The 14,431-nt window shown below is 46.8% G+C and overlaps 2 protein-coding genes across 7 annotated transcripts; both read right to left on the reverse strand.

The window, feature by feature from the left end:
- Nucleotides 1-9,624, reverse strand: LOC120383738 (olfactory receptor 6F1-like). Of its 6 annotated transcripts, none has more exons than XM_039501941.1 (3): nucleotides 9,464-9,624; nucleotides 4,978-5,818; nucleotides 1-220 (listed from the first exon to the last, which is right to left on the reverse strand). In XM_039501941.1, exons 1-3 carry the CDS (start codon nucleotides 9,519-9,521, stop codon nucleotides 1-3), a joined length of 1,119 nt encoding a protein of 372 aa, XP_039357875.1. In that variant the 5' UTR covers nucleotides 9,522-9,624. The 6 variants fall into 6 exon arrangements, 1 of the variants encoding a protein (XP_039357875.1); XR_005588511.1 differs by lacking the exon at nucleotides 1-220 and adding an exon at nucleotides 7,716-7,876 and having other exon boundaries at nucleotides 5,457-5,683; XR_005588510.1 differs by lacking the exon at nucleotides 1-220 and adding an exon at nucleotides 7,716-7,876 and having other exon boundaries at nucleotides 5,457-5,818.
- A 3,531-nt stretch (nucleotides 9,625-13,155) lies between these two features.
- Nucleotides 13,156-14,109, reverse strand: LOC120383073 (olfactory receptor 10A7-like). Its single transcript, XM_039500706.1, has one exon. The coding sequence runs from the start codon at nucleotides 14,107-14,109 to the stop codon at nucleotides 13,156-13,158; it is 954 nt and encodes a 317-aa protein (XP_039356640.1).
- Nucleotides 14,110-14,431: the final 322 nt, after the last annotated feature.

Below are 14,431 nucleotides of genomic sequence, written 5' to 3' on the forward strand. Positions count from 1 at the left end.
TCACCAACAATGGAGCAAGAAATAAGGGCCACACAGCATCTGAGTAATACACCATTTTGCCTGAAGAGACTGAGGTTTCTGAATTCTCATAAAATCTAGACACTTACTGACAATTTTCCTCAGGGCTTCCTTGATCGTTTGGTTTCTCAGGCTGTATATGAAGGGATTGGCTATAGAAGTCACAATTGTGTAGCAGACACAGAACACTTTGTTGAGGTCTCTTAGGGTACGTCTACACTACAAGACTATTTCGAATTAACTTAATTCGAATTTGTGGAATCGACCTTATGAAGTCGAATTTGTGTATCCACACTAAGGACACTAATTCGACTTTGTGAGTCCACACTAATGGGGCCAGCGTCGACTTTGGAAGCGTTGCACTGTGAGAAGCTATCCCACAGTTCCCGCAGTCCCCGCTGCCCATTGGAATGCTGGGTAGAGCCCCCAATGCCTGCTGGGGAAAAAAATGTGTCGAGGGTGGTTTTGGGTAACTGTCGTCATTGAACCGTCAATCACGCCCTCCCTCCATGAAAGCGCCGGCGGGAAATCTGTTCACGCCCTTCTCTGGTCGGTTACAGTGCAGACGTCACAGCACTGCGAGCATGGAGCCCGCTGCGATCATCGCTGCACTTATGGCCGTTGTCAACTCCTCGCACCTTATCGTCCACCTCTTCCACAGTAAGATGCTGAGAAATCGGGAGAGGAGGCTCCGGCAGCGCGGTGAGGAGAGTGGCGCAGACCTCTCACAAAGCAGGGTACGCCGCGCAGTGGAGATCATGGTGGCAATGGGTCAAGTTCATGGTGTGGAATGGCGATTCTGGGCCCGGGAAACAAGCACGGACTGGTGGGACCACATAGTGCTGCAGGTCTGGGATGAATCACAGTGGCTGCGAAACTTCAGGATGCGTAAGGGCACTTTCCTTGAACTCTGTGACTTGCTGGCCCCTGCCCTGAAGCGCCAGGACACCCGGATGCGAGCAGCCCTGACTGTGCAGAAGCGAGTGGCCATAGCCCTCTGGAAACTTGCAACGCCAGACAGCTACCGGTCAGTAGCGAACCACTTTGGCGTCGGCAAATCTACTGTAGGGCTTGCTGTGATTCAAGTAGCCCACGCAATCGTTGAGCAACTGCTCTCAAAGGTAGTGACTCTAGGAAACGTCGAGGTCGTCAGAGATGGCTTCGCCGCGATGGGATTCCCAAACTGCGGTGGGGCTATAGATGGGACTCACATCCCTATCCTGGGACCAGCCCACCAGGCCAGCCACTACATTAACCGAAAGGGCTACTTTTCTATGGTGCTGCAAGCACTGGTGGACCATAGGGGACGTTTTACCAACATCTACGTCGGGTGGCCGGGCAAGGTTCATGACGCGCGTGTGTACAGGAACTCTGGTCTGTTTAGATGCCTGCAGGCAGGTAGTTTCTTCCCGGACCAGAAAATAACGGTTGGGGATGTGCAGATGCCTACAGTGATCCTTGGGGACCCAGCCTACCCGCTAATGCCCTGGCTCATGAAGCCCTATACAGGCGCCTTGGACAGTGAGAAGGAACTCTTCAACTACCGGCTGAGCAAGTGCAGAATGGTGGTGGAGTGTGCTTTCGGACGTCTCAAGGGGAGATGGAGGAGCTTACTCACTCGCTCGGACCTCAGCGAAAAAAATATCCCCGTTGTTATTGAAGCTTGCTGTGTGCTCCACAATCTCTGTGAGAGCAAGGGGGAGACCTTTATGGCGGGATGGGAGGTTGAGGCAAATCGCCTGGCTGCTGATTACGCTCAGCCAGACAGCCGTGCCGATAGAAGATCCCAGCGGGAAGCGCTGTGCATCTGGGAGGCTTTGAAAGCTAGGTTCCTCAGAGAGCAGGGTAACCTATGACTGTCCACTTGACTTACAGAGAAGCTGAACCTGAGCCTGTTTTAGTGACTGTTGACTTCGATCTGCGGTTACATACCCCGTTCTCCAGGTTTCCCCCCTTCTAACACACGTTTTAAAATAAAGTTAATTGAACACTGATTATTAACAAAGTTTTCTTTAATTATGAATTCCTGTTCTAGGGTTGAAACATGGACGCAGACTGTGGTGGGTACGGTGTGCACTGATGTACAGACCACTTCTACACTAGAGGAATGACAGGCTCCTGCTCCTACAGCGGTCTCTGGGGGGAGGATGGTTGCGGGTGGGAGTGCAGGAAGGGGTGGGTTTGCAGGAAGGGGTGAGGGGTGCCGTCTTTGGGACGGAGTTTGGATGCAGGCTCTGGGCTGGGGGTTGGGGCGTAGGAAGGGGTGAGGGGTGTGTGGGAAGGGTGAGTATGTGTCCGTGGATGAGGGCTCTTGCTGGGGCTCAGGGCATCGGAGAGGCTCGTGGCTAGGGTGGAAGGGCATGGTAAGGGCAGCCTGCCTTGCCATTTGTGGATGGCAGGCGCTAGGACCCTGGGGCAGCATACACCTCCCAGACTGACCCTGGTGCCTAGTGACTGCAGTCTGTGTGTGTCCTGCTGTTGATCCTGCCCCCAAGTCTGTACCCTGGTAATGGAGACTGTCCTATGCGATTAAAAAACCCCTCCCCCCCTTCACACAAAGTCTTCTGACAAGAAAAACGGGACGGAAACAGTGAATAACAACAAACCACTTTTAATACTCAACTACACAGTGAGGGGATGAAACTTGGATTTGGGACTGGGTGATGCAGGAAGGGAAGCACTTCTCAAAGTTTATGGCATCAGAGCGGTGTGGTACACGAGCGCTCTGCTGGGGTGCTGTGCCAGTTTTCACGGCCCCTAGCGCCCCTCCTTCTTGTTATTTTGGGTGAGGGGGGGACAGGACTTTGTGGCGGGGGATTGCGGTTGCAGATACAGTGCAGGGGGGCTCTCTCCTCCTGCCTGCGGTCCTGCAGAACATCTACAAGGCGCCGGAGCGTGTCCGTTTGCTCCCTCATTAGCCCAAGCAGGGTTTGAGTCGCCTGCTGGTCTTCCTGCCACCACCTGTCCTCCCGTTCGATGTGTGAGCGCTGGTGGTGACATAGGGTCTCCCTCCACCGTCTCTGCTCGGCCGCCTCGGCTCTGGAGCAGGCCATCAGTTCCGAGAACATGTCGTCCCTAGTCTTTTTCTTTCGCCGCCTAATCTGCGCCAGCCTCTGTGAGGGGGATGGCGGGGCAGTTCATGAAAGAGCCGCAGCTGTGTGATGGGAAAAAGGAAGTGATTTCCTTGAAAAGATACATGTTTGCGAACACTGAACACAGTCTACTCAGTTTCTGTGAACAAGACCATACAGGGCACCTAGTCTCACAAGCTCTCAGGACAAGTTCGAGATTTCGGAATACGCTTTCAGTGGCTGCGGTCTTGCACCGGAGATCGGACAAGCGGGGTGGTACAGCTGAATCCGTTTATCTACCAGGCCTGGTAAGCGCTAGACTATAGGCTGCTTAACAGTTAATGGATAGCTGTGCCCTCCCGCAGAAGGCAATCAGGAAAGCAGAAAGTCTGACCCCGTTCCAGCCCCTCGCGGCTGTGCCCGGGAAAGATCACTGTATGCTTTTCCTGTGCGGCCTCCAGCACGTGGCTGTTAAACGAAGGTCTTTGCTATGCAAAGTAAAACTCAAGCATTCACAGTAGTAACAGTACACTAATTGCCCTACTTAGATGCAGCAGTCGCTGAACGACATTACCCTGAGGCGGGTCACTCGGGCAGAGAGAGAGAGGATGCTGAGAGACTCCCTGCACAGACCAGGACCGTATGCAGACATGCTGGTCGAGGCAATGATTCCTTTGTACTTGAAGATGGCCTGGCGCGGAAGAGTGTGCTTCAACGGAGCACCACATAAGGCACCTCTCCCCAGGAACCTCCTGCGGAGGCTTTTTGAGTACCTGTACGATAGCTTCGTGGAACTGTCCCAAGAGGATTTCTGTTCAATCCCTATATGTGTGGACCTTCTTTTTATATAGTTTTATATGGACAACTTTTTAGCTAGTTTTTATATAGTATATATTCCTGTTGTTTAATAAAGAAATGTTTCCATGTTTATAACACTTACCGACTGATCCTTCCCCTGATTCTGAGTCCGTGTTAACGGCCGGGGAGGGTTGGTAGGGGATCTCTGTGAGGGTGATGAAGAGATCCTGGCTGTCGGGGAAAGCGGTATTGTAAGCGCTGTCGCCTGCGCCGTCCTCCACAAACCCTTCCTCATCTTCCCCATCGGCGAACAACGCCGAGGAACTGCCCGTCGACACTATGCCATCCTCAGAGTCCACTGTCACTGGTGGGGCAGTGGTGGGAGACCCACCTAGAATGGCATGCAGTGCCTCGTAGAAGCGGCATGTCTGGGGCTGGGCTCCGGAGCGTCTGTTTGCCGCTCTGACTTTTTGGTAGCCTTGTCTCAGGTCCTTGATTTTCACGCGGCACTGCGTTGTATCCCGGCTGTATCCTCTGAGTGCCATGGCTTTGGAGACCTTCTCGTAGGTCTTTGCATTCCGTTTGTTGGAGCGCAGCTCCGAAAGCACAGACTGATCGCCCCACACAGCGATCAGATCCAGGACTTCCCGGTCTGTCCATGCTGGGGACCTCTTTCTACTCTGGGATTGCATGGACTCCTCTGCTGCAGGTGCTGCTGAGCTCGCCCCGATGTCCAACCAGGAATTGAGATTCAAACTGGCCAGACAGGAAAAGGAATTCAAATTTTCCCGGGTCGTTTCCTGTGTGGCTGGTCAGAGAATCCAAGCTTGGACTGCTGTCCAGAGCGTCAACAGAGTGGTGCAGTGTGGGATAGCTCCCGGAGCTAGTAAGTTCGATTTGCATTCACACCTAGCCTAATTCGACATAGCCATGTCGAATTTAGCGCTACTCCCCTCGTAGGGGTGGAGTACCGAATTCGAACTAAAGAGCCCTCTAGGTCGAATTAAATGGCTTCCTGGTGTGGACGGGTGCACGGTTAATTCGAATTAACACTGCTAAATTCGAATTAAAGTCCTAGTGTAGATCAGGCCTTAGTGTGTTGGTTTTTGGTAGCAGATACACAATGATTAGGGTCCCATAGAAAACTGTCACCACAATGAGGTGGGAGGAGCAGGTGGAAAATGCCTTTTGCCTCCCAGTGGTGGAAGGGATTCTCAGGATGGTGGAGATGATACAAACGTAGGATACCAGGGTTAATGCAAATGGGGGCAGAGTGAATACAGCCGCCAGGATGGTAACAACAAGCTCCATCTGGTAGGTGGCATTGCAGTAGAGATTTATTATTTGCAGAAATTCACAGAAAAAGTTATCAATTTCATCGGGACCACAGAAAGTAAATTGTAACACAAGAAATACTATTATGGGAATAGTCAAAAATCCACATATCCAAGAAGCAGTTGCTAGCTGGAGGCATAAGTTGCCATTCATAAGGGCTGCATAATGCAGTGGTTTACATATTGCTAAATACCGATCATAAGACATTGCAGCTAAGAGAGAACATTCTGTCACTCCAAAGAAATCAAACAAATAATATTGTGCGAGGCAGCCACTGACAGAAATGGTTCTGTCCTCAGTCAGGAAACTGGCCAGCATCCTGGGCAGGATGGTGGAGGTGTAGCAGGTCTCCAAGCAGGACAAGTTCCCCAGGAAGAAGTACATGGGGGTGTGAAGTTGCTGATCAGACACAACCAGCACAACGATGAGGATGTTCCCAGCCACAGTCACAAAGTAGATTGCTAGAAACAGCAGGAAGAGGAAAAACCCGCAGTTTAGGGATATTCCCAAATCCCAGGAGGATGAATTCTGTGATGGACGTTTGATTTCCCTGCTCCGTGTCTGCCATGGGATGCATCTGGGGGAAGCGATAAACTCTACAATACAATGAGAATGACATTTGTTAAACTTTAATCTATTGATTCAAATACAGTAATATTCAAAAGCTCCCTCTCCTTGAGGTCACAGCCCAAATGCTGGGTTGAGAACCCAGGCTGGGGTGGTAGGAGTCACAAAATGGAGACGGATGATGAAGTAGGATGCCACAGAGTTATTCTCACCCAGTTTTCCTAGCCTGACGAGTATTCATTGTCATTATGAATGGCAATGGATAGTCATTGGGCTGGGACTGGAGTGCGAACGTGACTCTATAGCTTCCCTAGGATGTGGGAGATCCAAGTTGAAGTCAGACTCACAGGCCAAAAAGGACAAACAGTTGAATATTGGTTTGTTTTGGACTCATCCCCAGCAGAAACCAGCACCCCTTGAGGGTGGTTTTTCCAGTCCAAAACTGGAATGCCAAAGTCTTCAGGCAGGCATTTATTTGATTTCATTTGTGCTGTACCATGCAGATCAGTTTTTATGCTGTTATGTGATCATCACGGTGACGCTTTGGGGATCACACAGACCAGTCAGGGGTTCTGCCCCTGCCTGCCCTGCAACCTTGGGTGCTTTAATGCTTTGCAGCTCTGGCAGAGCCTTGACCCCAGTAGCCAGCCCACAAGAATAACACTCTCGCCCTGGCTACTATCAGCCTAGTTATTCCTTGCAAGGTGAGCCCCCTCAAATGATCCCCCCAAAACCCATATATTAAGGGGCACCTTTCCCCCTTCTTGACATCTACGCTTTCCTCAGTTCACACAAAGACCTACTGGGAAAAAAACAAACATGAGGTTTATGTAATAGAAAAATTGTGGATTCATAGATGAAATCGCACGGGAAGCAAACCTATGCAAGCCATGCAGAAAACAAAACAGAAACGGAACATCAACCTTTAAGCTTTCAAATTAGATAAAAATCCCTTCTAATAAGAGACTTTCCCAGCATATTCCCAAACTGTAGGGGGATTCAGCATTTCACACACAGCACCCACCAAGTGATTGTCCCTCGGTTACTGGAGAGATTTCACTTGAAACCCCTTTCCTAGGCCTAGGGTGGCAAATTTGCAGAGGTGGCAAATTTATAAAATTTATAATAGCAGCATTTTTGTAATTCAGGCATCAATGGCGCTGCGATTCTACCAATCGTAGCATGTATTGAAACCACCAACGATGGCACGATGCCATTTAGTAAACATACTTGCAATAATCCTAAATGTTAATAATATGACCAGAAGGAAGAAATTAAGCGGTTCTCAGTTTTGGATCCATGTGCGGTCCCATGCTATAAGTGAATGTGTGTCTGTATAGTGCAATTTCAAGCGAGGGTCCGCTGCACTTGTAATTTTATTTATAATAAAACTTGTAAACATTCAATTATTTTAATTATATTTAGATTCATTTTCATTTAAATGAATTTGTGAAAAAACTAAAACAAGTTCATATAGGACTGGGGGCAGCAATTATTTCAGGGCCTAGGGGCGGCAAAATCATTAATCTGCCACTGCCCCCCTCCCCCAACTAAGGTGATTCATTGTTATTCAGAGCAGGGGAAACTCCCTCTACTTGATTGCCAGTATGTCTCAGTGTTTTCCCCTTAACTGTAAGGGTCCATCATTCATCTTTTCCTGGGTTGTACAACACTAGGTGCTTTGAGCTAGTCTCATTGGGGGGAGGGGAACCCCTCTCTACCAGACTGGCCACTGCAAGGTGGAGCTGAAATTGTAATAACCTGTGCTCATAACCTATATCCATACATATAACCACAGTCTGTATACATATCTCAATGATTACGTTTAGAGCATTACAAGATTTCATCAACAACCTTACTCAACTATTTTTATATACAACACCACAATATGCAATCACTTGGTTTAACTGTTTATTTTAAACTTACTTTTCTCCCCTTGAGAAATAAGTGCACTTATTCCTGTTGCCTTAAGTTCATGTCTCTAATCACTTGTGTTCTGGACCCTGATTGCCACAATCGGGGATTAACTTTTGAATTTCTCTGCCAATAGATATTGTTGATTGAAACTGCTCAGTGAGCTTCTGAAACTGCATGATAAAAATATCCATTAAAATCTCCACTAGCAAAGTCATACCTTTACAATGGATAGAAGCTCGCAGGAGTCAGAAAACATGCCAACTATCGTGTCTAAAGTTTGTTCACAATTCCTTGTTCCCCCCCCCCCCCCCCCCGCCCCTATCATTTTTCCTTTTATTTCTCTGTAACTCTTTCAAAATTAAAGCTTGTTGGTAATTTTTCAAAGTCTGAGGAAGTTTTGGAAAGTTACCAAGTGCCAAAAAGAAAAAGGAATAAAAGAAGGAAAAGAGCAGGGGGAAGTGACACTATTTATTTTATCACACACCGCAGTTTAAAAACAAAATCACCAAAAGTTTAAAAAAAATGCAAACTGCTTCCTGATTAATGGAAGTAACTTTCAAATGAATGAAACTGGTTTTCCATTTTCCAATCAAGACTAGTGACCATTAAGCAGAGATAGAGAACGACTTGATTGCCTAGGTAGCTTCTTACCAGTCTGTTGCTGAAGCAAAAGGGACCCTCTGACAGTCCTTCAGTCTCACTATCAGCTACATACCTGTCTGCTCTGCAGACCTTTTATCTCTGCCCCTGTTGGGAGGCCAGTGATCAGTCTCAGCTGAGCAGGCAGGCAGTATCCCTATTAACCCTTTAGTGGTATCCCCTGATAGACAGGTCTCAGTGCATAGCAGCAGCAGCATGAGGGATAACGCTCACATGAGACCACAGGGTATTCACCCTCCAGTAGATGAACTTGGATCTCTCAGGGTTGGTGACCAGGAGTCAGGTTCTTCTCTATCACTTCTCTCCAGAAATTGGGGGCTCTCGGCAAAGAGACCCACGTGGCCCTGAAGAGACAAGCAGGTGCCGAGATCTCCCCTGGAGAATGTTCTCCTCTCTCTATTGACAGAGCGCACTCACCTCCTCAGATTTGTATCCTCTGAGGGAGAAGGTTATGTCTCCCCTGATGCTACTTCTGAGGGGCATTTCCCTCCACTGAAGTCTGGGGAGCTGCAGCTGGGTTTGCGACTTAGACAGCACAAACACCAGTCCTGGTGAAATCAACCTGCTTGGCCCAAAGTTCTCTCCTCTCGCGGAGAGTCTTCTAGCCCAAATGGTAATCCCAGCCTGGGCCTCCCAGTGCATTCACGCCCAGTAAAGCCCAGTCATCCAGTCCAGTTACTGGTACCCCACCAGCGATTTACTGGGACAAGACCAGGTGCATGGAGCAAGGATCTTCCACCATAAGCTAGCTTCAGCTGGGGATTCTACAGGCTTGTCTACACAGGGAATAATGCTAGTACAAATACACCACTATAGCAAAACTGGCAAAACTCCCCATCTGAAAACACTTATTCTGGACACAGAGCACCATTTTCTAGTTCAGCTTATATTGTTTTGAAAGTGAAGCCAGCTACACTGGGAAAAAGCCAGCTTCACCCAGAATAAGAGTGTCCAGATGGGGCATTACACTGGTGTAACTGGCGCTGTATAAGTATGCTGGTAATATTCCCCATGTAGACGAGCCCAACAGCATCAACTTGGGTCACAAAAGGGCTGCGTTTAGGTCAGGCTTAGCTAAACCTGATCACTTTCCCCACCTCCGCCATCACTGCTGAGTGAGACCTGAGCAGGCAGGGCTGGGCTCTCATTAGTCATTGTGAGATGACCCCTCCCTGAGTGTCTCTCTTCATCTCCATCAATCTTATTTCTGCTCCACTTCCACAGAGTGGTCAATTCAGTAATAGCCTATTACATGAGTCCAGTGTCAGACACTGTTGTGTATTTGGTTGTCATGGTTTTTGTTCCTATGGCAACTGAGTTAGATTATTAGGGGATAGCTCGGCCAGCTTCAGCTGGCTGAGTGAGCTTTGTGTCTGTAAATAAAATGGTAGTTTTGTTAGCTGTCTGCTCTCTGGCCTCAAGTGATTTCTTCCTAAACCGGCTGCCCCCAAGGATATAACAGACACCAGCTGTGTCGTGTGGGAAATCTCACCTCCTCTGGAGGTGTTTAGATTCTCGTTCATGAGACAGCCCTGCCTCTCCCAAAGGTACTTATCTGCCCCCCCTTTGCTGTAGTAACTGGGGGACCCATAGGCTATAATGTATTGATCCTCACAACACAACTGTGAGGTATGGAGTGCCTGTTTTCTCCATTGTACACCTGGGGAACAGAGGCACAGACATTTCCATGGTCAAACAGGGAATCTCTGGTGGAGCAGGGACTGGAACACAGGTATCCCAAGGAACACAGGTATCCCAAGTAGAACTGAGCAAATAGCTGATTTTTTTGATTCGGTGGCAGTTCCAAAAAATTGGAAAAGACAATTGCTGCAGGTTGAACCAAATCTGAAATTTTCAACAAACCAAAATGCAACAGAAAATCCACTTTTTGTCAAAAATACCATGTCACTCAACTGGAAACATTTGGCTTCCAGGAATCTTTAAAAAGGTCGATTCACTTCGACCCTTAGGCAGTGGAGAATGGGGCCCTGTTTGCCTTTATGACCTTTGCTGCAGTGGTTAGGGTACTAGCCTGTGATGTGGGAGACCCACACACAAATCCCAGTCCTAGAGTCCTGCTGGTGAGCGCCCTGACTGGAGTGACAGGCTGCTCGGAGAGGGGTGGGGGTCTCTCAGACTCTTCTGTTGAAACTGTCCCAATTTGTATCAATAATTACATGTTCATTGCCGCAGGGACTTGAGTCAAGGTCTTCTATCTCCCAGCTGCATGCTCCAATCACTAGACTGTAGAGTCATTCTCATGCTTGCTCCCTGAGCCAATGACTATTGAGGTATTTTATACAAAGTGGAAAAGCTTCAACAGCAAAGCTGGAAGAGATCCACCATTGAACACTCTATGGCCTGGGGTTAGGGCACTCCCCTCAGAGACAGGAGGCTTGCATTTAAATTTCTGCTCCAGTACAGGGACTTGATGCTGGGTCTCCAACATTGCAGGTGGGTGTTGAACCATTGGCTAAAACACAGACCTCTGCTGCTTTCTTCTCCTCCAGCCATTTTGTGAACAAGCCCTAAGTCTCTTTGTGAATCCAGCCCCCTCGCCCCCAGTGTTTTGGGCCAAAAGTATTAGGCAAATTCACGTCAAATAGTTTTAGTCAATGAAATAAACTGTTCAAATGAAAAATTTAATCCAGTTCTAATCCCAAATGCTAGAATGATGCCCTAACTACTGGAACATCCTTCATATCTTCCTCCTTCATCTCTTCCACCTTTTTCCCTTCTCTGTGCCCCCCCATCCCCTCTCCTCAGCATATCTGCCCTTTTCATTTAGCCAAATCCTTCCTAACTAAACCCCACCCCAAAGTAATAATCAGAATTTAAAACAGAAAGGCATGGCTCTTCTGTGACATTGTGAGGCTCTGACTATCCTTCTGTTTGTGTGTTGTCTCTAGGCGTGGTGGAACTCAGGTTTTATTTTTTTTATCATTTCAATAGATAATATTGATGTTTATTTTTAAACATTTTTTATTATTTGTATTGATTTAAATTTTCACAGTTGTGGGAAATTATGAGGGGGTCAGATAGTTGTTTACTGATAGTAGCTGTTGAGATTCAAAATGTTAAAGCTTTGTAACCGCTAAAACACAAAGTCAACATCACGACACAATGTACAGAGTAAATATCCCTCAAGCAAACTTAATTATTTCTCAAACAGCGCTTTCTTACTTTGCCTAACTGTAATTTTTTCACACCCCTGCCTGACTGACAAATTTTACCTACAAAAGTGCCAGTGTAGCCAAAGCCTGAGACTCTCTTACTCTGTGGTTGTATATTGCACAGCAAAATGGGGCCAGGGCCAGGTTTCTGGGTGGTCCTATTACAGCACGGCCATAATACAAAGGAATAATGATAATATCACTTTGCCAATATTCATAAAAGCTGCATTCTAGAGGGCACTTTAGAGAATTACTGCTGCCCCGTAGTACAGTATAGCTGCCCCTTTCCCATCCCACACCCTCTACTAGGATAGCATCTCCTTTATCATCAGTTGCCTTGTTTGCTATCCAATGCCTCTTACAGTGAATAAATGCCTGTTTCTTAATCCTCACCTTCTGCTTGTGGAGTCAGTAGTTTATGGCCTGTAGAAAGCACAGGAGGTTAACTAATGAGAACGGGGAGGTATTACCCTCTCGGGTGCCGAAGCATGGTGTAGTGATAGGGTCCTGAAGCATGATGCGGGACATGTGCATTCAATTCCCTGCTCAGCCACAGACTTTCTGTGTGGATTTGGGCATGTTCCGTAATCTGCCCTGTGTCTCTGTAAGATGGGGATTTGAATTCGCTACCTCCCGGCAGTGATTGTGAGGTGTCCCATTTTATTTTTGTGATTCATTTTTTATTAATTTTCATGAAGAAACAAACAAGAAAAATGGTTACAGCTTGTACATGTCACCCAACACTGCACATTTTTCAGGCTAACTAAAAAATATAGGCAATTATGCAACTTGTCTAGGCAATACAAAATCAGACAAACCTTGCATGTGAGGGAAGGGGTAACAACAATTTGAAAAAAGACACAAATTGGCAAAAAAAGGAAGTTGGGGAACGGGGGCAGGAAGCGGGAGGGAGAAAGCAGAGAGGTCCAGTGGAATGGAAGTCAGGCATTATTTCAGCATTTTTTATCCAAAAGTATCTGGAAACAGGGTCCACATTGCTTCAAATTCATATAATTTCTGCCCATATCGACAAGCTCTTCTTTCTTGAGGTGTCCCATTGTTAATGTTGGTGATGGCCATGTCATATACCTAGATAGGATGAGGTGAACTGATCATTTCCCACCATTGAACACACAGCAGGTTATGAAAATTCTATGTGCTCTGAAAAATTTTGGTGTCTCAAGTGGGGGTCCCCAGTTGCTGAGGCACCCAAAATCAATGTATACTTTCAAATATCATGTCATTCAGCTAGGATTGTCAAGGGACCTAAGGAAGTTAGGTAACACAACCCCATTGAAATTCGGACCTCTAAACCCCTTAGGATCCTTTGATAATCTCAGTGTAAATTGTTCTTGTATCCTATATTCTTATTTGGGCTTAGTGTATGGAATTTCCTAAGTATAATACAGTTCAATTTTATTCTGAATATAAAGACCCTGGTATTGATTGAGCTCACATTTTGGATATTTGCACATCCTCAAATATTATAGCAGCACATTCCCAAACACCTAGTCAGAACTAGGGACCACCCAGAATCTGTTTCTATAAAACAATAAACCAGCTCTGCATCTCACCATTTTCCCTCAATACAGTAAGAAACAAAAACTTTGTGATTTCTAATTTATTGTAAAATTTACACATTTACTGGTAATTTTTCTCAGGGCCTCCTTCACCTCTTTGTTTCTCAGGCTGTATATAAAGGGATTGGCCATAGGTGTCAGAATTGTGTAGCAGACAGAGAACACTTTGTTTAGGTCTCTTAGTGTGTTGGTTTTTGGTAACAGATATACAATGATCAGGGTCCCATAGAAAATGGTCACCACAATAAGGTGAGAGGAGCACGTGGAAAAGGCCTTTTGCCTCCCGGTGGTGGAAGGGATTCTCACGATGGTGATGATGATACACACATAGGACATTATGGTTAATACGAATGGAGGCAGAGTGAATATAGCAGCCAGGATGGTAATGACAAGCTCTGTCTGGTTGGTGCCATTGCAGTATAGATTTAACATTTCTGTGGATTCACAGTAGAAATGATCAATTTCATTGGGGCCACAGAAAGTTAATTGTAACATAAGAAATAATACAATGATAACAGCCAGAGAACCATTTATCCAAGACCCAGCTGCTAACTGCAGGCAGAACCTGGCATTCATGAGGGCTGCATAATGCAGTGGTTTGCATATCGCCAAATACCGATCATATGACATCACTGCTAGCAGATAGCATTCTGCACCAGCCAAGAAACTAACAAAATAAAATTGTGTCATACAACCACTAACAGAAATGCTCTTGTCCCCTGTCAGGAAACTGACCAGAACCCTGGGCAGGAGGGTGGAAGTGTAGCAGGTCTCCAAGAAGGACAAGTTCCCCAGGAAGAAGTACATGGGGGTGTGAAGGTACCGATCAGCCACAACTAGAGCAACAATGAGGATGTTCCCGGACAAGGTCAGAATGTAGATCACTAGAAACAGCAGGAAGAGTAGGGTCAGCAGTTCAGGTAGATCCCCGAATCCCAGGAGGATGAATTCTGTGATGGATGTTTGATTCCCCCCTTCTGTGTTTGCCATGGGGTGTATCTAGGAAGGGTAAAAACTGAAGAAGAGAAAAATACCTCTGGGAGATGATTGGCAAAAACATACTTCAGCTTTAACCCAGCCAAGAAGAAGTTGTGGGGGGGGGGAAGGAAGCCCCCTGGTTTGATAATGGAGTTGCAGGAACAGAGCTGGATGGCATGTTGACTCTTTGGATATATTATCATAAGTTTTATGCAGCAGATTTAACAAAATATCAACCTCTCTCAAACCGGATCAGGAACTCAGTTGCTATATTGAAGGGTCTGAGAGCCCACAGTAATGGGCAGCCATTTAGACACACACAGTTTGATTCACA

Source organism: Mauremys reevesii, linkage group 15 (genome assembly GCF_016161935.1).
Source record: "Mauremys reevesii isolate NIE-2019 linkage group 15, ASM1616193v1, whole genome shotgun sequence".
Classification (NCBI taxonomy): Eukaryota; Metazoa; Chordata; order Testudines; family Geoemydidae; genus Mauremys; species Mauremys reevesii.